We start from the raw sequence: 24894 nt of genomic DNA, 5'->3' as shown, positions 1-24894 counted from the left end.
GGCGTCCTTCCTAACTCAGTTGCCAGAGAGGAAGGAAACCGCTCAGAGTTTTCACCATGAAGTCAATGGTTACTTTAAAACAGTTGGAGTTTAATGGCTGTGATAGGAGAAAACTGAGGATGGATCAACAACATTGTAGTTACTCCACAATACTAACCTAATTGACATAGTGAAAAGAAGGAAGCCTGTACAGAATACAAATATTCCAAAACATGCATCCTGTTTGCAATAAGGCACTAAAGTAAAACTGCAAAAAATTTGGCTTTAACTTTATGTCCTGAATACAAAGCGTTATGTTTGGGGCAAATCCAACACATCACCAAGTACCACTCTTCATATTTTCAAGATGGTGGTGGCTGCATCATGTTATGTGTATGCTTGTCATTGGCAAGGACTAGGGATTTTTTTTGGGATAAAAATAAATGGAATAGAGCTAAGTACAGGCACAATCCTAGAGGAAAACCTGGTTTAGTCTGCTTTCCAACAGACACTGGGAGACAAATTCACCTTTCAACAGGACTTTAACCTAAAACACAAGGACAAAAAAAAAATGGAGTTGCTTACCAAGATCCCATTGAATGTTCCTGAATGGCCTAGTTACAGTTTTGACTTAAATCGGCTTAAATCTATGGCAAGACTTGAAAATGTCTGTCTAGCAATGATCAACAACCAACTTGACAGAGATTGAAGAATTTTAAAAGGAATAATGTGCAAATATTGTACGATCCAGGTGTGCAAAGCTCTTAGAGACTTACCCAGAAAGACTTACAGCTGTAATCACTGCCAAAGGTGATTCTAACATATATTGACTCAGGGGGTTGATGTTTTTACAAATGTTTCTTCCACTTTTACATTAGAGGATTTTGTGTAGATCATTGACATAAAATGACAATGAAATCCTTTTTAATCCCACTTTGTAACACAACAAAATGTGAAAAAAGTAATGGGGTGTTAATACTTTCTGTATAGCCTAATCATTATACAGTGCATTCGGAAAGTTTTCAGACCCCTTGCTTTTTTCATATTTAGTTACGTTACAGCCTTACTCTAAAATTGATTAAATTGTTTTTTTCCTCATCAATCTACACACAATACCTCATAATGACAAAGCAAAAACAGGTTTTTATCATTTTTGGGAGGAAAAAACGCCTCAAATATAACATTTACATAAGTATTCAGACCCTTTACTCAGTACTTTGTTGAAGCACCTTTGGCAGCGATTACAGCCTCGAGTCTTCTTGTGTATGATGCTACAAGCTTGGCACACCTGTATTTGGGGCTTTTCTCCCATTCTTCTCTGCAGATCCTCTCAAGCTCTGTCAGGTTGGATGGGGAGCGTCGCTGCACAGCTATTTTCGGGTCTCTCCAGAGATGTTTGATCGGGTTCAAGTCCGGGCTCTGGCTAGGCCACTCAAGGACATTCAGAGACTTGTCCCGAAGCCACTCCTGCATTGTCTTGGCTATGTGCTTAGGGTCGTTGTCCTGTTGGAAGGTGAACCTTCACCCCAGTCTGAGGTCCTGAGCGCTCTGGAGCAGGTTTTCATCAAGGATCTCTCTGTACTTTGCTCTGTTCATCTTTCCCTCGATCCCAGTCCCTACCGCTTAAAAACATCCCCACAGCATGATGCTGCCACCACCATGCTTCACCGTAGGGATGGTGCCAGGTTTCCTCCAGACGTGACGCTTGGCATTCAGGCCAAAGAGTTCAATCTTGGTTTCATCAGACCAGAGAATCTTGTTTCTCATGGTCTGAGAGTCCTTTAGGTGCCTTTTGGCCAGACGGAGTGGCTTCCGTCTGGCTACTGTACCATAAAGGCCTGATTGTTGGAGTGCTGCAGAGATGGTTGTCCTTCTGGATGGTCTCCCATCTCTACAGAAGAACTCTGGAGCTCTGTCAGAGTGACCATCGGGTTCTTGGTCACCTCCCTGACCAAGGCCCTTCTCCCCCGATTGCTCAGTTTGCTTTGTAGTCTGTAATAGTTTTCAAGCCCTGCCACATCCGACGAGCGTCAGAGCCGGTGTAGTACGATTCAATCTTAGTCCTGTATTGACTCTTTGCCTGTTTGGTGGTTCGTCGGAGGGCATAGCGGAATTTCTTATAAGCGTCCGGGTTAGAGTCCCGCTCCTTGAAAGCGGCAGCTCTACCCTTTAGCTCAGTGCGGATGTTGCCTGTAATCCATGGCTTCTGCTTGGGGTATGTACGTACGGTCACTGTGGGGACGACGTCATCGATGCACTTATTGATGAAGCCAGTGACTGATGTGGTGTACTCCTCAATGCTATCTGAAGAATCCCGGAACATTTCCAGTCTGTGCTAGCAAAATGGTCCTGTAGCTTAGCATCTGCGTCATCTGACCACTTTTTTATTAACCGATGAAAAATAGAACACTATATCTTAATTAGATAAGTATTCACTAGGGTTTTAATATTTCTATTTTACAAATGCTCCATCCCGAGAATATTCTATATTTTTCCGCCAAAAACGAAAGTGTCATTCTAAAGCATATAAAATCATCGGAGAGAAGCATGTGCCATTCTGAATTATACATAAAATCTAAAATGTTCTTATTGCATTCGTTAACCTAGAAATCTATAGTAATTCTAAAGCAGTTAAGTAATTGGTCATCTCCTGTTTTAAAATGTTTATTTAAGGCATTGGGGTTTGAAACAGCCTGAATCACCAAGGCAGTAATATAACATATTCAAATGAAAAAAACACTTTATAAAACAAATGTAGGGTACATCTGGGCCTTCTTTTTTAAAGTAGGCTGTTCATAGGAATGTTAAATAAATAAATCAACACCCGACATACAGTAGGTCAAGAATAAATAGTATTTTCACAAAATAAAATGTTGGTAAAAACATTTTGCAGGTTTTCCTACTTACAAAGCATGTAGAGGTCTTTAATTTCTATCATAGGTACACTTCAACTGTGAGAGACGGAAGCTAAAACAAAAATCCAGAAAATCACATTGTATAATTTTAAAGTAATTAATTTGCATTTTATTGCATGACATAAGTATTTGATACATCAGAAAAGCAGAACTTAATATTTGGTACAGAAACCTTTGTTTGCAATTACAGAGATCATATGTTTCCTGTAGGTCTTGACCAGGTTTGCACACACTGCAGCAGGGATTTTGGCCCACTCCTCCATACAGACCTTCTCCAGATCCTTCAGGTTTCAGGGCTGTCACTGGGCAATACGGACTTTCAGCTCCCTCCAAAGATTTTCTATTGGGTTCAGGTCTAGAGACTGGCTAGGCCACTCCAGGACCTTGAGATGCTTCTTACGGAGCCACTCCTTAGTTGCCCTGGCTGTGTGTTTCGGGTCGTTGTCATGCTGGAAGACCCAGCCACGACCCATCTTCAATGCTCTTACTGAGGGAAGGAGGTTGTTGGCCAAGATCTCGCGATACATGGCCCCATCCATCCTCCCCTCAATACGGTGCAGTCGGCCTGTCCCCTTTGCAGAAAAGCATCCCCAAAGAATTATGTTTCCACCTCCATGCTTCACGGTTGGGATGGTGTTCTTGGGGTTGTACTCATCCTTCTTCTTCCTCCAAACATGGCGAGTGGAGTTTAGACCAAAAAGCTCTATTTTTGTCTCATCAGACCACATGACATTCTCCCATTCCTCCTCTGGATCATCCAGATGGTCATTGGCAAACTTCAGACGGGCCTGGACATGCGCTGGCTTGAGCAGGGGGACCTTGCGTGCGCTGCAGGATTTTAATCCATGACGGCGTAGTGTGTTACTAATGGTTTTCTTTGAGACTGTGGTCCCAGCTCTCTTCAGGTCATTGACCAGGTCCTGCCGTGTAGTTCTGGGCTGATCCCTCACCTTCCTCATGATCATTGATGCCCCATGAGGTGAGATCTTGCATGGAGCCCCAGACCGAGGGTGATTGACCGTCATCTTGAACTTCTTCCATTTTCTAATAATTGCGCCAAAAGTTGTTGCCTTCTCACCAAGCTGCTTGCCTATTGTCCTGTAGCCCATCCCATCCTTGTGCAGGTCTACAATTTTATCCCTGATGTCCTTACACAGCTCTCTGGTCTTGGCCATTGTGGAGAGGTTGGAGTCTGTTTGATTGAGTGTGTGGACAGGTGTCTTTTATACAGGTAACGAGTTCAAACAGGTTCAGTTAATACAGGTAATGAGTGGAGAACAGGAGGGCTTCTTAAAGAAAAACTAACAGGTCTGTGAGAGCCGGAATTCTTACTGGTTGGTAGGTGATCAAATACTTATGTCATGCAATAAAATGCAAATTAATTACTTAAAAATCATACAATGTGATTTTCTGGATTTTTGTTTTAGATTCCGTCTCTCACAGTTGAAGTGTACCTATGATAGAAATTACAGACCTCTACATGCTTTGTAAGTAGGAAAACCTGCAAAATCGGCAGTGTATCAAATACTTGTTCTCCCCACTGTAGTTCTAGGACTTTTTGCTGCTAAAGCCCCCCCTGCTCTTGCTGAAGCCCCCTCTCTGCCTCCCAAGTGTTAGGCCTGCATGTTGGATCAATCATCTTGTCAAACCGCTTGTAGGCTACATTTTATTTTACACTTGCAGATTTTCCATTCTGCCTTGTTACATTTATTTTAGTGAAGCACTACTACACAGCCAACATTTTTTAAAATAATAAAAGTAGGTAGGCCTACCCTACCAGTAGCTCAAAAGGTGGAGCAAATTTTATTACAGTAGGCCTACTAACTGCATTTCAAGGTTGCATGTACAGTTTCAGCATAAACAATATGCATAAACAATATAGTAAATACGATGGGCTGTTACAATATTGGCACACTCAGACACACTGAGCGTGTGATCATTGATCATGCAGGTAGCAGAGTAGAGAAGGCCATGAGAAACCAGATTTAGACATTGCATATCATTTAATAGTTCCATTTCACGTCATGCTGTTCATATAAATAATTTACCGGTTTCTCACAGTTATTTATCCCGGGAAACCGGAGTTGGATTGGCCAGGAAATCTCTGTAAATCTCAGTAATCCAGTTCCCACTTGAAACCCTAGTATTCACCCCACTGAGTAAACACATGTTAGAAACAGCTTTGGCAGCATTTACAGCTGTGAGTCTTTTTGGGTAAATCTCTAAGAGCTTTGAATACCTGGATTGTGCAATATTTGCCTATTATTCCTATAGGATTTTGCCTGTGCTTAGCTCCATTCTGTTTATTTTTACCCTGAATAAACTCTACAGTCCTTGCTGATGATGAGCGTACCCATAACATGATGCAGCCACCACCATGCTTGAAAATATGAAGTTGTACTCAGTCATGTGTCGTGTTGGATTTGCCCCAAACATAACACTTTGTATTCAGGACAAAATCTAAATGTTTTGCAGAACTACTTTAGTGTTGTTGCGAACAGGATGCATGTTTTGGAATATTTTTATTATGTAATGGTTTCCTTCTTTTCACTCTGTCATTTAGGTTAGTATTGTGGAGTATCTACAATGTTGTTGATCCATCCTCAGTTTTCTCCTATCACAGCCATTAAATGCTTTAACTGTTTTAAATTCACCATTGACCTCATGGTGAAATCCCTGAGCGGTTCCCTTCCTCTCTGTCAACTCACTATCTTTGTAGTGACTGGGTGTGTTGATACACCATCCAAAGCCTAATTACAGTGGGGGGAAAAAGTATTTAGTCAGCCACCAATTGTGCAAGTTCTCCCACTTAAAAAGATGAGAGAGGCCTGTAATTTTCATCATAGGTACACGTCAACTATGACAGACAAATTGAGATTTTTTTTCAAGAAAATCACATTGTAGGATTTTTATGAATTTATTTGCAAATTATGGTGGAAAATAAGTATTTGGTCACCTACAAACAAGCAAGATTTCTGGCTCTCACAGACCTGTAACTTCTTCTTTAAGAGGCTCCTCTGTCCTCCACTCGTTACCTGTATTAATGGCACCTGTTTGAACTTGTTATCAGTATAAAAGACACCTGTTCACAACCTCAAACAGTCACACTACCAACTCCACTATGGCGAAGACCAAAGAGCTGTCAAAGGACACCAGAAACAAAATTGTAGACCTGCACCAGGCTGGGAAGACTGAATCTGCAATAGGTAAGCAGCTTGGTTTGAAGAAATAAACTGTGGGAGCAATTATTAGGAAATGGAAGACATACAAGACCACTGATAATCTCCCTCGATCTGGGGCTCCACGCAAGATCTCACCCCGTGGGGTCAAAATGATCACAAGAACGGTGAGCAAAAATCCCAGAACCACACGGGGGGGACCTAGTGAATGACCTGCAGAGAGCTGGGACCAAAGTAACAAAGCCTACCATCAGTAACACACTACGCCGCTAGGGACTCAAATCCTGCAGTGCCAGACGTGTCCCCCTGCTTAAGCCAGTACATGTCCAGGCCCGTCTGAAGTTTGCTAGAGTGCATTTGGATGATCCAGAAGAGGATTGGGAGAATGTCATATGAAACCAAAATATAACTTTTTGGTAAAAACTCAACTCGTCGTGTTTGGAGGACAAAGAATGCTGAGTTGCATCCAAAGAACACCATACCTACTGTGAAGCATGGGGGTGGAAACATCATGCTTTGGGGCTGTTTTTCTACAAAGGGACCAGGACGACTGATCCGTGTAAAGGAAAGAATTAATGGGGCCATGTATCGTGAGATTTTGAGTGAAAACCTCCTTCCGTCAGCAAGGGCATTGAAGATGAAACGTGGCTGGGTCTTTCAGCATGACAATGATCCCAAACACACCGCCCGGGCAACAAAGGAGTGGCTTCGTACGAAGCATTTCAAGGTCCTGGAGTGGCCTAGCCAGTCTCCAGATCTCAACCCCATAGAAAATCTTTGGAGGGAGTTGAAAGTCTGTGTTGCCCAGCGACAGCCCCAAAACATCACTGCTCTAGAGGAGATCTGCATGGAGGAATGGGCCAAAATACCAGCAACAGTGTGTGACAACCTTGTGAAGACTTACAGAAAACGTTTGACCTGTGTCATTGCCAACAAAGGGTATATAACAAAGTATTGAGAAACTTCTGTTATTGACCAAATACTTATTTTCCACCATAATTTGCAAATAAATTCATAAAAAATCCTACAATGTGATTTTCTGGATTTTTTTTCCTCATTTTGTCTGTCATAGTTGACGTGTACCTATGATGAAAATTACAGGCCTCTCTCATCTTTTTAAGTGGGAGAACTTGCACAATTGGTGGCTGACTAAATACTTTTTTCCCCCACTGTAATAACTTTACCATGCTCATAGGGATATTCAGTGTCTGCTTTTGTTTATTTATACCCATCTACCAATCCGTGCCCTTTTTTTCAAAGTATTGGGAAACCTCCCTGGTCTTTTTGGTTGAATCTCTGCTTGATATTCACTACTCGACTGAGGGACCTTTCAGATAATTGTATGTGTTTGGTACAATCTTACAGTAGTCATTCAAAAATCGTGTTAACCACTATTATTGGACACAGTGAGTCCATACAACTTATGTGATCTGCTAAGCAAATGTATACTCCTGAACTTATTTAGGCTTGCCATAAAAGGCTTTGAATACTTATTGACTCAATATATTTCAGTTTTTCTTTTTAAAATTATTTTAAAACAATCCACTTTTACATTATGGGCTATTTTGTGTAGATCAGTCACACATAAAAGACTGTTACACAACAAAATGTGGAAAAACTCTAGGGGTGTGAATCATTTGTTTGATGTAATTATTGTTTCCAAAAATGTCAATATTTTCAAGTTCTGAAAGATTAAGGGGACATTATCAGCTAAATATTATCAAAATATTATCCTTAAAGATTTTAAGAATTAATACATTTTTAAACACTTAGCTACATACTGTACATTTGGGAGTGTTACTGCTTACTTGAAATTCTTTAGCCTCCCAGGCTTTTCATATGATATTGGGATAATACAGATTAATACTGTATGTTAGTCTTTTGTTAGAGGCTGAGGATTCAAATTAAGGTTTGATCGTGATACTTGGTTAATCCTGATTTAAAGATGAGAATCTCCGTTCTTTGTTGAAAACGTCAGCTATGTTAATTGTTTTCTTTTCCATTGAAGAATAGCAATAACATATTTGTGCTTGAGTATTATATTGTCTAAGGTGCTTTGGAGAAAAGTTGTAGACCTACACAGATCAGATCACACACACACAAAAGTCCTTTGGTATTAGAAAATAATAAATTGTTTACTTAATTGTCATTTTTTTTCTTTTTATTATGTTGCAGTAGTGATGATATTCATCAAGGCTAACTAGTGTTAATTATTATTATTATTGGACTAGTTTTACTTAACTCTGGAATGATGTGATTGCAAAAGTATGTTGTTTTGGTGATGTATTTAATTATTATCAGAATGTAATATTTGTTACAGTATGTAGCTTGTAAAACTGCTGAAGATTTTGTTATTGTATATTTACATTAATCTGTTGACCCCATGTTACAATTTAACCTAAAGGAACCCAAGCTGTCTATGCACTCCCTATTTACTTAAGCTTTCTGCCATATAATGTAATCCAATAGATGGCATGAAAAGCCACACTATTGCGACAATAATTGCATGATTGAATCAGGGGCTATATGATTATAATTGATCTTTGTATGGGCTGATCGTAACTGTAGCTGTACCATAATCTGATTTGACACAAATGTATACAAATATAGTATAGACCTACACTATATGACCAGAAATATGTGGACACCTGCTCGTCGATCATCTCATTTCAAAATCATGGGCATTAATATGGAGTTGGTCCCCCTGTTGCTGCTATTACAGCCTCCATTCTTCTGGGAAGGCTATCCACTAGATGTTGGAATATTGCTGCGGGGATTTACTTCCATTCAGCCTCGCGCATTAGTGAGGTCGGGCACTGATGTTGGGTGATTAGGCCTGGCTCGCAGTCAGCGTTCCAATTCATCACAAAGGTGATTGATGGGGTTGAGGTCAGGGCTCTGTGCAGGCCAGTCAAGTTCTTCCACACCGATCTCGACAAACCATTTCTGTATTGACCTCGCTTTGTGCATGGGGGCATTGTCATGCTGAAACAAGAAAGGACCTTCCCCAAACTGTTGCCACAAAGTTGGAAGCACAGAATAATCTTGTATGCTGTAGCATTAACATTTCCTTTCACTGGAACTAAGGGGCCTAGCCCGAACCATGAAAAACAGTCCCCAGACCATTATTCATCCTCCACCAAACTTTACAGTTGACACTATGCATTGGGGCAGGTAGCGTTCTCCTGTCATCCGCCAAACCCAGATTTGTCCGTCAGACTGCCAGATGGTGAACCGTGATTCATCACTCCAGATAACGCATTTCCACTGCTTCAGAGTCCAATGGCAATGAGCTTTACACCACTCCAGCCAAGGCTTGGCATTGCGCATGGTGATCTTAGGCTTGTGTGCAGCTGCTCTGCCATGGAAACCCATTTCATGAAGCTCGTTACAAACAGTTCTTGTGCTGACGTTGCTTCCAGAGGCAGGTTGGAACTCGGTAGTGAGTGTTGCAACCGAGGATGTACGATCTTTACGCCCTACATGCTTTAGGACTCTGCGGCCCCGTTCTGTGAGCTTGTGTGACCTACCACTTCGTGGCTGAGCCGTTGTGGCTCCTAGATGTTACCATTTCACAATAATAGCACTTACAGTTGACCGGGGCAGCTCTAGCAGGGCAGAAATTTGACGAACTGACTTGTTGGAAAGGTGGCATCCTATGACGGTGCCACGTTGAAAGTCACAAAACTCTTCAGTAAGGCCATTCTACTGCCAATGTTATCCTATGGCGATTGCATGACTGTGTGCTCGATTTTATACACCTGTCAGCAACAGGTGTGGCTGAAATAGCCGAATCCACTAATTTGAAGGGGTGGCCACATACTTTTGTATATACAGTCGTGGTCAAAAGTTTTGAGAATGACACATACTAATTTTCACAAAGTCTGCTGCCTCAGTTTTGATGATGGCAATTTGAATATACTCCAGAATGTCATGACGAGTGATCAGATGAATTGCAATTCATTGCAAAGTCCCTCTTTGCCATGGAAATGAAGTTAATCCCCAAAAACCATTTCCACTGCATTTCAGCCCTGCCACAAAAGGACCAGCTGACATCATGTTAGTGATTATCTCGTTAACACAGGTGAGAGTGTTGACGAGGACAAGGCTGGAGATCACTCTGTCATGCTGATTGAGTTAGAATAACAGACTGGAAGCTTTAAAAGGAGGGTGGTGCTTGAAATCATTGTTCTTCCTCTGATAACCATGGTTACCTGCAAGGAAACTCATGCCGTCGTCATTGCTTTGCACAAAAAGGGCTTCACAGGCAAGGATATTGCTGCTAGTAAGTTTGCACCTAAATCAACCATTTTATCGGATCATCAAGAACTTCAAGGAGAGAGGTTCAATTGTTGTGAAGAAGGCTTCAGGGCGTTGAAGTTGAAGTTAAAGTTGAGATTGGGGCACCACCAGTGCAGAGCTTGCTCCGGAATTGCAGCAGGAAGGTGTGAGTGCATCTGCACGCACAGTGAGGCAAAGACTTTTGGAGGATGGCCTGGTGTCAAGAAGGGCAGCAAAGAAGCCACCTCTCTCCAGGAAAAACACCAGGGACAGACTGATATTCTGCAAAAGGTACAGGGATTGGACTGCTGAGGACTGGGGTAAAGTCATTTTCTCTGATGAATCCCCTTTCCGATTGTTTGGGGCATCCAGAAAACACCTTGTCCGGAGAAGACAAGGTGAGCGCTACCATCAGTCCTGTGTCATGCCAACAGTAAAGCATCCTGAGACCATTCATGTGTGGGGTTGCTTCTCAGCCAAGGGAGTGGGCTCACTCACATTTTTGCCTAAGAACACAGCCATGAATAAAGAATGGTACCAACACATCCTCCGAGAGCAACTTCTCCCAACCATCCAAGAACAGTTTGGTGACGACCAATGCCTTTTCCAGCATGATGGAGCACCCTGCCATAAGGAAAAAGTGATAACTAAGTGGCTCGGGGAACAAAACATCAACATTTTGGGTCCATGGCCAGGAAACTCCCCTTAATCCCATTGAGAACTTGTGGACAAACAAAAACCCACAAATTCTGACAAACTCCAAGCATTGATTATGCAAGAATGGGCTGCCATCAGTCAGGATGTGGCCCAGAAGTTAATTGACAGCATGCCGGGCGGATTGCAGAGGTCTTGAAAAAAAAGGGTCAACACTGCAAATATTGTCTCTTTGCATAAACTTCATGTAATTGTCAATAAAAGCATTTGACACTTATGGAATGCTTGTAATTATATTTCAGTATACCATAGAAACATCTGACAAAAATATATCTTAACACTGAAGCAGTGAACTTTGTGAAGACCAATACTTGTGTCATTCTCAAAACTTTTGACCACGACTGTATAGTGTGTATCTGGCCTATAAACTATAATGTAGTAATACATAACCGTGACAATAATTGCTTGATTGAATCAGGGGATATAGGATTATTACTGATCAATGTATGGGATGATAGTGATAGTTTCTGTAGCATAATTTGATTGACATAATAAATGTATACAAATATAGTATAGATGCACATATGGCCTATAATCTATAATGCAGTAACACGTGATTGATCTGTATTAGATTATATTCTAGTAGATTATGACCTCGTTAAAGTCGTGACTCCTCTATATAGACGAGAATTATGATTTATATGACCTCCTCTTACTGTAGTCTGTAAAATTATGTTCTCTGATCTGAAGGGCTTTCTCATAAATGGGTCACTTGGATGAGAAAGATTATATGCATGGTTTAATAAATGTTCACTTACTTTCTCAAGGGAGATTTGCTTGCTTCGTAATTTTGAGAAACAAATTAGATTTTGTTTATACAAACGTCTTATACTCTCTGACTGTCCCTCAGCTCTGTGTGCTCTGTGCCATGTGGCCCTGGGATGGCTGCAAGAAAAGGCCAAATCTTAGCACCATTTGGCCTTAGAGGATTAGACATCAGTCTTTAAATACATCCTTCATACACAGATACAAAACATGGGCTCCTTCTGATTGCTTTCTTGATGTCGCAGTTCCCTCGAGCTATATACTTATAGCCTTCCAATTGCTTTCATTTGTCAGTCTTTTTGGCTTTGTAGTCATCTTAAATTGCTTTAAGACTATATTAAAAGGAAAGGACGTCCTACTAGTAATAATACATTATAAGAAATGTAATTTAATCAGAAACATGATCTTGTCTCTTTTTTAAATGTTCAAAAGTGTCTTATTCTGCTCTTTTGATACATGCCACTAACTTCTGCGTCTTGCACATTTTCTCAATATGGGAACTTTTGATTGCACATTTACAGATGCCACAGACTAATTACAAATATTATGGTTTCAATAAACAATACCAAATTATGTGGTAACCTGTTTTCGGTTAACCCCTAACCAGCAAACTGAGAGATCCATCACAACCCATTTGAGAGATTCCAAATCCCAAACTTGCCCTGGGCATACATTCAAAAGTTGTGGTATTATTTATAAATAGTTTGAAGAAATGTTTTTCTGTGTTTAACCTTGCTAGATTGCATATGGTAGATAATATTTCAATAGATGCATGGTGCTGAGGATGCAAACACTCTTATTTATTTTACATCTGTACACTGTGAGTGTTGCTTTTACCACTCTCCATCACTGATGTGGAGTACAGCTCCACTGGTATGTTGCAGAGGGGGGCAGCTCCCGCCTTTGTTTGTTCACTGTTCTTATTAAGATACTGTATATCTGGGTTAAGAACATGGAGTGATTCCATATGAAACCAGGACAAATAAATACATTGATTTGGGGGATTTTCACGAAATTGAAACCATAAAATTGTATTTTGGAGGACATATACACTACATGACCAAAAGTATGTGGACACGCGCTCGTCAAACATCTCATTCCAAAATCATGGGCATTAATATGGAGTTGGTCCCCTCATTTGCTGCTATAACAGCCTCCACTCTTCTGGGAAGGCATTCCACTACATGTTGGAACATTGCTCTGGGGACTTGCTTCCATTCAGCCATGAGCATTAGTGAGGTTGGGCACTGCCAATGTTTGTCTATGGAGATTGCATGGCTGTGTGCTTGGTTTTATACACCTGTCAGCAACGGGTGTGGCTGAAATAGCCGAATCCACTAATTTGAAGGGGTGTACACATACTTGTGTGTGTGTGTGTGTATATATAGTGTATTTGACATTTGTATCTAAAAGCATAATTGAGAAATAATTTATCAAAGTTGGCATATTTATGACATTTTTGACTTACCCAGGCCTCCTTTTAAGACTCCATAATGTTTAATCTGTAGGTGCTTCAAAGCAACAATTAGTGTCATGACGCTTTACCGCTTGTACTGTAATATAAATAGTATTTTGATTTCAATACATTTATGAATATTGACAAATATCAACATGAATATTGAAAAAACACCATTTGGGATTTGGTAAATTTTTCTGTTGACCATAATATACTGTACAGGCATATACAAGTTCCAGAGTGGAATCTCTGTTACTTTAAGAGTTATGTTCCAATTTGTAAGCATTACTAACAGAGTGAATGTAGATTCAAAATGGTCTATCTGCTGGTGATTTGCAGGATGTGCAATGATACAAGTAAAAGGAGGGCTGTAGACATTTTCGCTTAGCAGTGTACTCACTTTTGTTGCCAGCGGTTTAGACATTAATGGCTGTGTGTTGAGTTATTTTGAGGGGACAGCAAATGTACACTGTTATACAAGCTGTACACTCACTTCTTTACATTGTAGCAAAGTGTAATTTCTTCAGTGTTGTCACATGAAAAGATATACTCAAATATTTACAAAAATGTGAGGGGTGTACTCACTTTTTGTGAGATACTGTATATAAAAAGTTTAATTAGGCAAATGTTGTATTTACCAGGAATAATGAAACAGAATAAAAATAGATGTTTGGTTAATCTATGAATTATGTATGACCACTGGAGTCTGCCACTCAAAGTATTTTTTTATATAATATTTAGAAATGTATTTCATCACTCAATCTTGCCAAAGCATATTCTGTAGGAGGGGTTAATATGAATTTAAAATAATTTGACATGATTTAAATGAATCAGGTCATGAACATATGGACTTTGAAATTAACAAGGGAGAGGTTAAACTTAGGCTAAGTCTGGCATAAGCTTTTTCCCACACCTTACAAAAACTATGTTGTAGTGGTCTTAGGTAGTCTCCGTATAGGCTATTCCATCCATCACGACACTGCTGCCAAAGACCAAAAAAAAAGAACTTGAGCGTGCATAACTATTTTGGACTATTTTGTGTATGTCCATTTACATGAAATCCAAATAAAAATACATTTAAATTACAGGTTGTAATGCACCAAAATAGGAAAAACGCCAACGGGGATGAATACTTTTGCAAGGCACTGTATTTTAACATTTAATTCATCCTTCATTCAGTTCGGTCAGTCAGTATGCCATCCATTCTGTAATTTGTCTGAGTTGCAATAGGAACTAAATCAAAGAGAATAGAACAGTCTTATCCATATGTTTATTGAAATCCATGTGTGTATTCAAAATGATCTAAATTCTCCAAAGTTCTTTAGCCTATCACTTTAATAATTCAATGTTTAATTTAGGCCTATCCAAATAAATAATAGGCCTTCAACTTGAAGGCATTGAAATTTATGCTATCATTTTGGGTACTGGTGTCTTGCGGAATAATTTTAGAACTATATTTGTGTTTTATAACTGTTTTTATTATAGGCCTCCCCTTAAAAAGAGTCCCTAGCTCTTCTGTGTCTTTATATTATCATTCTAACACAAGTCATTTGCTGAAGGCCCAAGCCTATATTACGCCATCTACTGCTATAACGTCGTTATCGAATACCATTGTAAAACAAGCTCTAGACTTTTATTTTGGAAATGAAACCAGAAGCTGCAAAGCAACTCTAACGTCTGGGCTAGATTTGCTTGATTGACTAGCTAACTTCGAATACCTTTCCACATTCCTGACAAAAGTTTGTACGCATACAAAAAGATCTGTAACTGAGTAAAGGGAGATGTAAAATAAGAATTGACCGTGTAAATGTTAATTCATAGTCGTAACATAGTGTTTGTACGTTTTACAGATCTAATTTAACAGTTACGTTTCATGTTTTACGCATGGCTTTTCTTACGATCCTAACAATTGACATGTGTATTTTCATAAGATCCTAACTATACGTACACTACCAGTCAAAAGTTTGGACACACCTACTCATTCAAGGGGTTTTCTTTATTTTTTAAAAATGTTTTACATTGTAGAATAATAGTGAAGACATCAAAACTATGAAATAACACATGGAATCATGTAGTACCCAAAAAGTGTTAAACAAATCAAAATATATTTTATATTTCAGATTATTCAAATAGCCACCCTTTGCCTTGATTACAGCTTTGCACACTCTTGGTATTCTCTCAACCAGCTTCATGAGGTAGTCACCTGGAATTTATTTCAATTAGCAGGTGTGCCTTGTTCAAAGTTAATTTGTGGAATTTCTTTCCTTCTTAATGCGTTTGAGCCAATCAGTTGTGTTGTGACAAGGTAAGGGGGGTATACAGAAGATAGCCCTATTTGGTAAATGACCAAGTCCATGTTATGGTAAGAACAGCTCAAATAAGCAAAGAGAAACGACAGTCAATACGGAAGATTTCAAGAACTTTCTTTAAGTGCAGTCGCAAAAACCATCAAGCGATATGATGAAACTGGCTCTACTGAGGACCGCCACAGGAATGGAAGACCCAGAGTTACCTCTGATGCAGAGGATACGTTTATTAGAGTTACCAGCCTCAGAAATTGCAGCCCAAATAAATGCTTCACAGAGTTCAAGTCACAGACGCATCTCAACATCAACTGTTCAGAGGGGACTGTGTGAATCAAGCCTTCATGGTCGAATTGCTGCAAAGAATCCACTACTAAAGGACACCAATAAGAAGAGACCTGCTTGGGCCAAGAAACACGAGCAATGGACATAAGACCTGTGGAAATGTGTCCTTTGTTCTGGAGTCCAAATTTGAGATTTTTTGGTTCCAACCGCCGTGTCTTTGTGAGACACGGTGTGGGTGAATGGATGATCTCCGCATGTGTAGTCCCACCGTAAAGCATGGAGGAGGAGGTTTTATGGTGAAGATCCCACATGCTGAGCACTTGTTGGCTGCTTTTCCTTCACTCTGCGGTCCAGTTCCTCCCAAACCATCTCAATTGGGTTGAGGTCGGGTGATTGTGGAGGCCAGGTCATCTGATGCAGCACTCCATCACTCTCCTTCTTGGTCAAATAGCCATTACACAGCCTGGAGGTGTGTTTTGGGTCATTGTCCTGTTGAAAAACAAATGATAGTCCCACTAAGCGCAAACCAGATGGGATGGCGTATCGCTGCAGAATGCTGTGGTAGTCATGCTGGTTAAGTGTGCCTTGAATTCTAAATAAATCACTGACAGTGTCACTAACAAAGCACCCCCACACCATCACACCACCTCCTCCATGCTTTACGGTGGGACTACACATGCGGAGATCATCCGTTCACCCACACCGCGTCTCACAAAGACACGGCGGTTGGAACCAAAAATCTCAAATTTGGACTCCAGACCAAAGGACACATTTCCACAGGTCTTATGTCCATTGCTCGTGTTTCTTGACCCAAGCAAGTCTCTTCTTCATATTGGTGTCCATTAGTAGTGGTTTCTTTGCAGCAATTAGACCATGAAGGCATTATTCACGTAGTCTCCTCTGAACAGTTGATGTTGAGATGTGTCTGTTACTTTAACTCGGTGAAGCATTTATTTGGGCTGCAATCTGAGGTGCAGTTAACTCTAATGAACTTATCCTCTGCAGTAGAGTTAACTCTGGGTCTTCCTTTCCTGTGGCGGTCCTCATGAAAGCCAGTTTCATTATAGCGCTTGATGGTTTTTCTTCTGTATAACCCCCCTGCCTTGTCAAAACACAACTGATTGGCTGAAACGCATTAAGAAAGAAAAATAATTTCCACGAATTAACTTTTAACATGGCACACCTGTTAATTGAAATGCATTCCAGGTGAGTACCTCATGAAGCTGGTTGGGAGAATGCCAAGAGTGTGCAAAGCTGTCATCAAGGCAAAGGGTGTTTACTTTGAAGAATCTCAAATATAAAATATATTTTGATTTGTTTAACACTTTTTTGGTTACTACATGATTCCATATGTGTTATTTCATAGTTTTGATGTCTTCACTATTATTCTACAATGTAGAAAAAACCTTGAATGATTAGGTGTGTCCAAACTTTTGACTGGTACTGTGTATATATGTTTACATTTTTCAATATTAATACATTAATATATATATTTTTTGTATTATTGAAATAATTTTTTGTAGCACTTACAGATGAAACACTCTTAAAGGAGGCCTAGGTAAGGCCTAAATGTCATAGATATGCCAACTTTTATAAATTAATTCTCAATTATGCTTTAGATACAAATGTCAAATATATGTCAACAATCCTTCTTCAAAATGACCGTTCTATGTATTCAATTTTGTGAAAATCCCCCAAATCATGGTCTTTTTTTGTCCTGGTTTCGTATGGAATCACTCCATGGGATTAATTTAGCAATCATGCCCTTTTTTGTTGGATGGTAGATTTTCTCAACTTTTAAGGATAAATTGCCTTTTTGTAGACAAATAGAAGATCCAACATATTATTAAAGATGAACTTGGACAATTCACTGTAATATTAAGATTATAAATTGTTCATTACAGTACATTTTCAGTAATTTCTTAGCTCTTGGGGGGACTTTTGGCTGGACTTAATAAAACACAAACTGCAGGAAGCCCACACTATCATTAAAATAGTTTCCGGGTTGCCTAGTGTGGTCTACAGATTTGGGCCACTGCTTTCAGAGCTCATATGCCGGTATTGACGGGCGTTAGAATCCAGACCACTTGCCCTTCTATCTCTCCTACCAATTTTCCTGTCACCCTCTCACTGTCCAAAAATAGTTTGTTAAATCTGTACAGATGTCTCATTTGTGAGTGTGCAAGGATGTTTGAAATGTGTGTGTGTACTGTGCAATAAACGGGTATGTGTGTTGTGGTCACCTGTGCTGGCCCAGCGTCTCTGCCTCATCTTCCTATTTTTCATCCAGATAAGTGGTCTGGGCATTGTTCCCGGAGAACGGTCCAAAGCTTTACAGTGCCATCATGGATAAACCTCTGTCTGGGTCACACATTCACGCCCTCACACACAATCATACCACACACTATCATACTGTAGGGAAAAGCCAAAATGTCTTGCCTTATAGGAAATATTGAATCATTTCCTAACTTTGATTTAATCATGGCAGACATTTTTAGACTTCAAATTCACATACTTCATTTGAGATAATTTCCGTATACAAAGAGATTAAGATATTCAATTAATTATCTTCGTTCTGTAGCAAACGTTCTGTAGCAAACCATTTCTGATTTAATGTTGTTGTTATTTACCCTGGGCTATGGTTTTCTTAGCTACCCTTTCTGGTGTGCTGATGTGAGATGAGATGTAGAAAATGAAAAAAATACATTACTACTGCAGCATCAGCTGTGTTCAACAGTGATACCTGACACCTGTTTGTTTGTTTTTCTCCTCAGAAACTCTTTCCATGAGTCTCTGAAGCAGATCGGTGCCACCCAGCACCAAGCCAACGCAGTGAGCATGGGGACATATGAGACGGTCCAACACTTCAACGAAATCAAGGAACATCTACATGTGGTCAAGAGGAACCTCGAACACCTCATCACACGCAATGGGGTCTGTTAATAACTATTTAATAACTTATCTTACGGTAAGCCACTGTAAAAACCATCTCAACAGTCTCAACAAATGAATTTGGAAAGAGCATTGGATATGTGTTTCTACCTTCTTCTGTTTTGTGACGCATGTAGAGCCCCAGTGAAAAGCAGGTGGTGAAATGCCCTGACCCTCCTCCAATGCCTTCCTGTCTGGGTACTACTCACTTCCTGGTCTTTGTGGTCATCCAATCAGTCCTGTTCTTCAGCTACATCATGTACAAGTAAGAGTGAGATCTTGTTTTCACTTTTTTATTATCTTTAATAATTCAACAGTGTAATTACATTTTTGTTGTTTCTGTCACAATTCACTCTCTCTCCCTCTGAATGTACTTCCTTGTTTCTTCTCCCTCTACAGAAGTCAACAAGAAGCAGCAGCAAAGAAATTCTTTTGATGAAACGTTATCATCGATATCATGATATGTAAATGAGGGACTGTTCATTTTGCTGGATGTTTTAGTTTTTCAAATAGTAAATTATTGTACTTGAAAATTAGATTTAATTTCTTAGTTTTAATTTGATATTTTTAACAGGGTATGTTATGTGAATGAATGCTCGAGTGGGAAATGTTAAGATTCCAAATATGATGTAATATATTCTATACAGTATTTTGCCATGTCATTGGATGATATTTGATCTTTCAAATGTTTTTTGACAAGTGCCCACCCCCAGAAAACAAACAAACCACTGTCTGCCAATTCACATAGTTTGGAAAACTGTTGATTTAATAAATGCGCAATTTTGTATTAATTCTGAACTATGTTGAATTAAACTCGGAGTGGATGTCCAGTATGTCTTCTTGAATGGTTGAAACATGCCAAAAATATGACGTTGTTTTTCTTCTCAAGCTATTTACATAAAAAATAAACCGACATTTTGCAGCTTTTTTCTCTTTCTTGTTCCTGAATGTCATCTTGTTAACATATTGGTGCTCATCTAGTAAAAAGTAGCCGAATAGTTGTAACATTTGTACCTGAAAGTTTTGTCTTGGTAGCATGGTCCCAGATCTGTTTTGGCTGTCTTGTCACTCACCAAACGTGACAATGAGCGACAAGGCGCTAGATGGCACAAACAGATCTGGGACCAGGCTATCATCCTGGCTGTTTTGATCAGGATCGCTTAAAGAGACATTAGCTAAATGCTTGACTTAGTGTTTAGTCTGGTCAAGGATTGGTCTGAGAAAGGGACTACAGTGTGAGGCACGGTAGGCTGGTGTCCAGCTATAATAGTCTCTGACAGGGCAGAGAACATGCTGGACAAATGCTGGGCCTTAATTATAAAATAACAACTCTAATGTACATTGGGGAAAAAAGTATTTAGTCAGCCACCAATTGTGCAAGCTCTCCCACTTAAAAAGATGAGAGAGGCCTGTAATTTTCGTCATAGGTACACGTCAACTATGACAGACAAATTGAGAAAAAATAATCCTGACAATCACATTGTAGGATTTTTAATGAATTTATTTGCAAATTATGGTGGAAAATAAGTATTTGGTCACCTACAAACAAGCAAGATTTCTGGCTCTCACAGACCTGTAACTTCTTCTTTAAGAGGCTCCTCTGTCCTCCACTCGTTACCTGTATTAATGGCACCTGTTTGAACTTGTTATCAGTATAAAAGACACCTGTCCACAACCTCAAGCAGTCACACTCCAAACTCCACTATGGCCAAGACCAAAGAGCTGTCAAAGGACACAATAAACAAAATTGTAGACCTGCACCAGGCTGGGAAGACTCAATCTGCAATAGGTAAGCAGCTTGGTTTGAAGAAATCAACTGTGGGAGCAATTATTAGGAAATGGAAGACATACAAGACCACTGATAATCTCCCTCGATCTGGGGCTCCACGCAAAATGATCACAAGAACGGTGAGCAAAAATCCCAGAACCACACGGGGGGACCTAGTGAATGACCTGCAGAGAGCTGGGACCAAAGTAACAAAGCCTACCATCAGTAACACACTACGCCGCCAGGGACTCAAATCCTGCAGGGCCAGACGTGTCCCCCTGCTTAAGCCAGTACATGTCCAGGCCCGTCTGAAGTTTGCTAGAGTGCATTTGGATGATCCAGAAGAAGATTGGAGAAAGTCATATGGTCAGATGAAACCAAAATATAACTTTTTGGTAAAAACTCAACTCGTCGTGTTTGGAGGACAAAGAATGCTGAGTTGCATCCAAAGAACACCATACCTACTGTGAAGCATGGGGGTGGAAACATCATACTTTGGGGCTGTTTTTCTGCAAAGGGACCAGGACGACTGAACCGTGTAAAGGAAAGAATGAATGGGGCCATGTATCGTGAGATTTTGAGTGAAAACCTCCTTCCATCAGCAAGGGCATTGAAGATGAAACGTGGCTGGGTCTTTCAGCATGACAATGATCCCAAACACACCGCCCGGGCAACGAAGGAGTGGCTTCGTAGGAAGCATTTCAAGGTCCTGGAGTGGCCTAGCCAGTCTCCAGATCTCAACCACATAGAAAATCTTTGGAGGGAGTTGAAAGTCCGTGTTGCCCAGCGACAACCCCAGAACATCACTGCTCTAGAGGAGATCTGCATGGAGGAATGGGCCAAAATACTTTTGACCTGTGTCATTGCCAACAAAGGGTATATAACAAAGTATTGAGAAACTTTTGTTATTGACCAAATACTTATTTTCCACCATAATTTGCAAATACATTCATAAAAAATCCTACAATGTGATTTTCTGGATTTTTTTTTCTTCATTTTGTCTGTCGTAGTTGACGTGTACCTATGATGAAAATTACAGGCCTCTCTCATCTTTTTAAGTGGGAGAACTTGCACAATTGGTGGCTGACTAAATACTTTTTTCCCCCACTGTAATTGTATAACGTTTGCCTTTTTCTATAGCTCCACTGTTGTGTTGGCTGTTGACTGTGCTGTGGCAGGGGAGGCAGCTAAATTAGCTTTCCTGGGTGTGAATGAAATGTAATTATGTCTTATTTATGACGTGACAATGTGGTCTGATTATCATTAGCTGTCCCTAATGGCAGTGCACTATAAAGGGCAGTGCACTATAAAGGGAATAGGGTGCCATTTGGGACACAATGGAATTCATTGTGCTTTCACAATTCAATTTTTATGCCATTATTGTGGGTACGCGGAGGTGGCATTATAAACTAAAGAATGGACATGAACGAGAGCGGAAGGCCATAGAGAGGTACATTCTGTTTACAAGCGTCATGCTATTTCTTGTGTCCTCAACGGCATCCCAAATACAAATAGCATTCAGTATTTCACAATTCCGTTGCCTTGGAGGTTGCATGTTACAAAAGTGTATGGCTCCAATATGGTTAAAATGTCCTTCTGGCAAGAATTGATTCTACAACACAAACCTGGAGTAAAATAAATGTGATATCCAGCAGGGATATTGGCAGGGATAATGGCCCTCCTGTAGCTCAGTTGGTAGAGCATGGCGCTTGCAATGCAAGGGTTGTAGGTTTGTTTCCCACGGGGGTCTAGTATGAAAAATGTATGCACTCACTAATTGTAAGTCGCGCTGGATAAGAGCGTCTGCTAAATGACTAAAATGTCAAAGAATATCCTTATTGCTGTACTAAACTGACTTCTGTACTGTTTGTTAAATTTAATAAAAAAAATAAGATGAACCAAACAATGTACTTGAGTCTTTTTGAATTGCACCCTGTTACCTTCACATTTACTAGGTCATAATTTCCTTCTTGTTGACAACACCCTTATAAGCATAATTTTTTTGACACTGTTATTTTGTAATGTAATATATACAGTGATACAGGCATGCAGTATATGATACAATGATCTCCGGTGTATTATGCGATGCGTGAAAACTACATGGCAATGTCCCTCTATTCAATTGCTTGTGGAGGAATCAGGATGGCATGACATATGTGCTGCTGGAGTTTCACAGGCATCGCTCTAATCCGCTGGTTAGAATAGAATACGGGTGACGATATTGAGACAGAATGATAGAGGGAGAGAAACAGAGAGAGAGCAAAAGAGAGGGGGCGAGGAGGGAGAGAGAGATGGGGGGCTCATGGAGGGAGAGAGAGAGGAAAAGAGAGAGTGAGAGAGGAAAAGAGAGGGTGAGCGAGAGAGAGATAGAGAGAGTGGGTGAGGAGGGAGAGAGATGAGGGGGGCTCAAGGAGGGAGAGAAAGAAAGAGCCAGGAAAAGAGAAAGAGGGTGAGTGAGAGACAGAGGGTGAGAGAGCGAGAGGGGAAGTGCAGCACAATTTAACAAATGGCAGAACTTTGGGTTGACATTCACTAGTTGTGTCATAAAAACAGAAACGTGTTATGTACAATATTCATTTTCACACGTTTTCATATATTCCATCACAAAGGCACAGAAAGAATAAAGCCAGTATTTGTACACATGCCATGAGGATTAGCAAGAGAGGATGGCCATGGTATCTGACCTGGAAGTATAAGGGTTAACATCAAAGCTACAAATAGCTGAACCATAACAAGGTATCTCTGCAAGACATGACATCAAATACCAATGTTCCAGTCAGCACTCATGCTAAATGTATGGCATGCCTAGATAAATAAAATAAAAAATCCAAATATAAACTGACATTTTATTTAGGTCACAGTGCCATTAATTTGTTGAAATATGCCTACTGCTGGGTTTCCATTTGTTGCCATTATGACTGATATGCAATAATCTGTATGCCTACCGATCCGTGTTTAGACTCATATAGTGTAGGCAATTATTTACATCAAGGGACATCACTATCTCTATCTATGTTGATACATTGCCAAGTGGTATAGTTACAGCTGAAGGACAACATTCGCTTTAAGGAGTGCATCACAACAGTAATTAGAGATATTGGTTATCGAGTCAATTATACCACGCAAATTTCAAGTCAAATCTTTTCGAACAAAGTTATTTTTAATACTTAGGAAAGTTAGCGAGTGGAATCATTGACCCTGCTTCGTGACAAACCCCTGTCTCGGATCCAAGTGAAAATCAATGACATTTCCAGGTCTCCCTGGACTTCCTGGATAAATAAAGGTTAAAAACAGTTCAAGGATTTACTGTATATGGACTCCAATCAATGTATATGGGCCCCAATATCCAATACCTAGACGACATACAGTGGGGGAAAAAAGTATTTAGTCAGCCACCAATTGTGCAAGTTCTCCCACTTAAAAAGATGAGAGAGGCCTGTAATTTTCGTCATAGGTACACGTCAACTATGACAGACAAATTGAGAAAAAATAATCCAGACAATCACATTGTAGGATTTTTAATGAATTTATTTGCAAATTCTGGTTGAAAATAAGTATTTGGTCAATAACAAAAGTTTCTCTTTGTTACTTTGTTATATACCCTTTGTTGGCAATGACACAGGTCAAACGTTTTCTGTAAGTCTTCACAAGGTTTTCACACACTGTTGCTGGTATTTTGGCCCATTCCTCCATGCAGATCTCCTCTAGAGCAGTGATGTTTTGGGGTTGTCGCTGGGCAACACGGACTTTCAACTCCCTCCAAAGATTTTCTATGTGGTTGAGATCTGGAGACTGGCTAGGCCACTCCAGGACCTTGAAATGCTTCTTACGAAGCCACTCCTTCGTTGCCCGGGCGGTGTGTTTGGGATCATTGTCATGCTGAAAGACCCAGCCACGTTTCATCTTCAATGCCCTTGCTGATGGAAGGAGGTTTTCACTCAAAATCTCACGATACATGGCCCCATTCATTCTTTCCTTTACACGGATCAGTCGTCCTGGTCCCTTTGCAGAAAAACAGCCCCAAAGCATGATGTTTCCACCCCCATGCTTCAAAGTAGGTATGGTGTTCTTTGGATGCAACTCAGCATTCTTTGTCCTCCAAACACGACGAGTTGAGTTTTTACCAAAAAGTTATATTTTGGTTTCATCTGACCATATGACTTTCTCCCAATCCTCTTCTGGATCATCCAAATGCACTCTAGCAAACTTCAGACGGGCCTGGACATGTACTGGCTTAAGCAGGGGGACACGTCTGGCCCTGCAGGATTTGAGTCCCTGGCGGCGTAGTGTGTTACTGATGGTAGGCTTTGTTACTTTG

General features: G+C 40.2%; 1 protein-coding gene across 1 annotated transcript in view; it reads left to right on the top strand.

Annotated features, from left to right (window-relative positions):
* The window catches only part of LOC121582734 (protein ERGIC-53-like), a 35892-nt gene extending 16162 nt beyond the window's left edge, over nt 1-19730 (top strand). Inside the window, exons 11-13 of the mRNA XM_041898794.1 lie at nt 18652-18811; nt 18946-19073; nt 19208-19730. Coding sequence (XP_041754728.1) covers nt 18652-18811; nt 18946-19073; nt 19208-19244 — 325 coding nt within the window. The 3' untranslated portion in view covers nt 19245-19730. The remainder of the gene's footprint in view (nt 1-18651; nt 18812-18945; nt 19074-19207) is intronic.
* Nucleotides 19731-24894: the final 5164 nt, after the last annotated feature.

Source organism: Coregonus clupeaformis, chromosome 15 (assembly GCF_020615455.1).
Source record: "Coregonus clupeaformis isolate EN_2021a chromosome 15, ASM2061545v1, whole genome shotgun sequence".
Lineage (NCBI taxonomy): Eukaryota > Metazoa > Chordata > Actinopteri > Salmoniformes > Salmonidae > Coregonus > Coregonus clupeaformis.
This window is presented reverse-complemented; position numbering and strand designations above follow the sequence as displayed.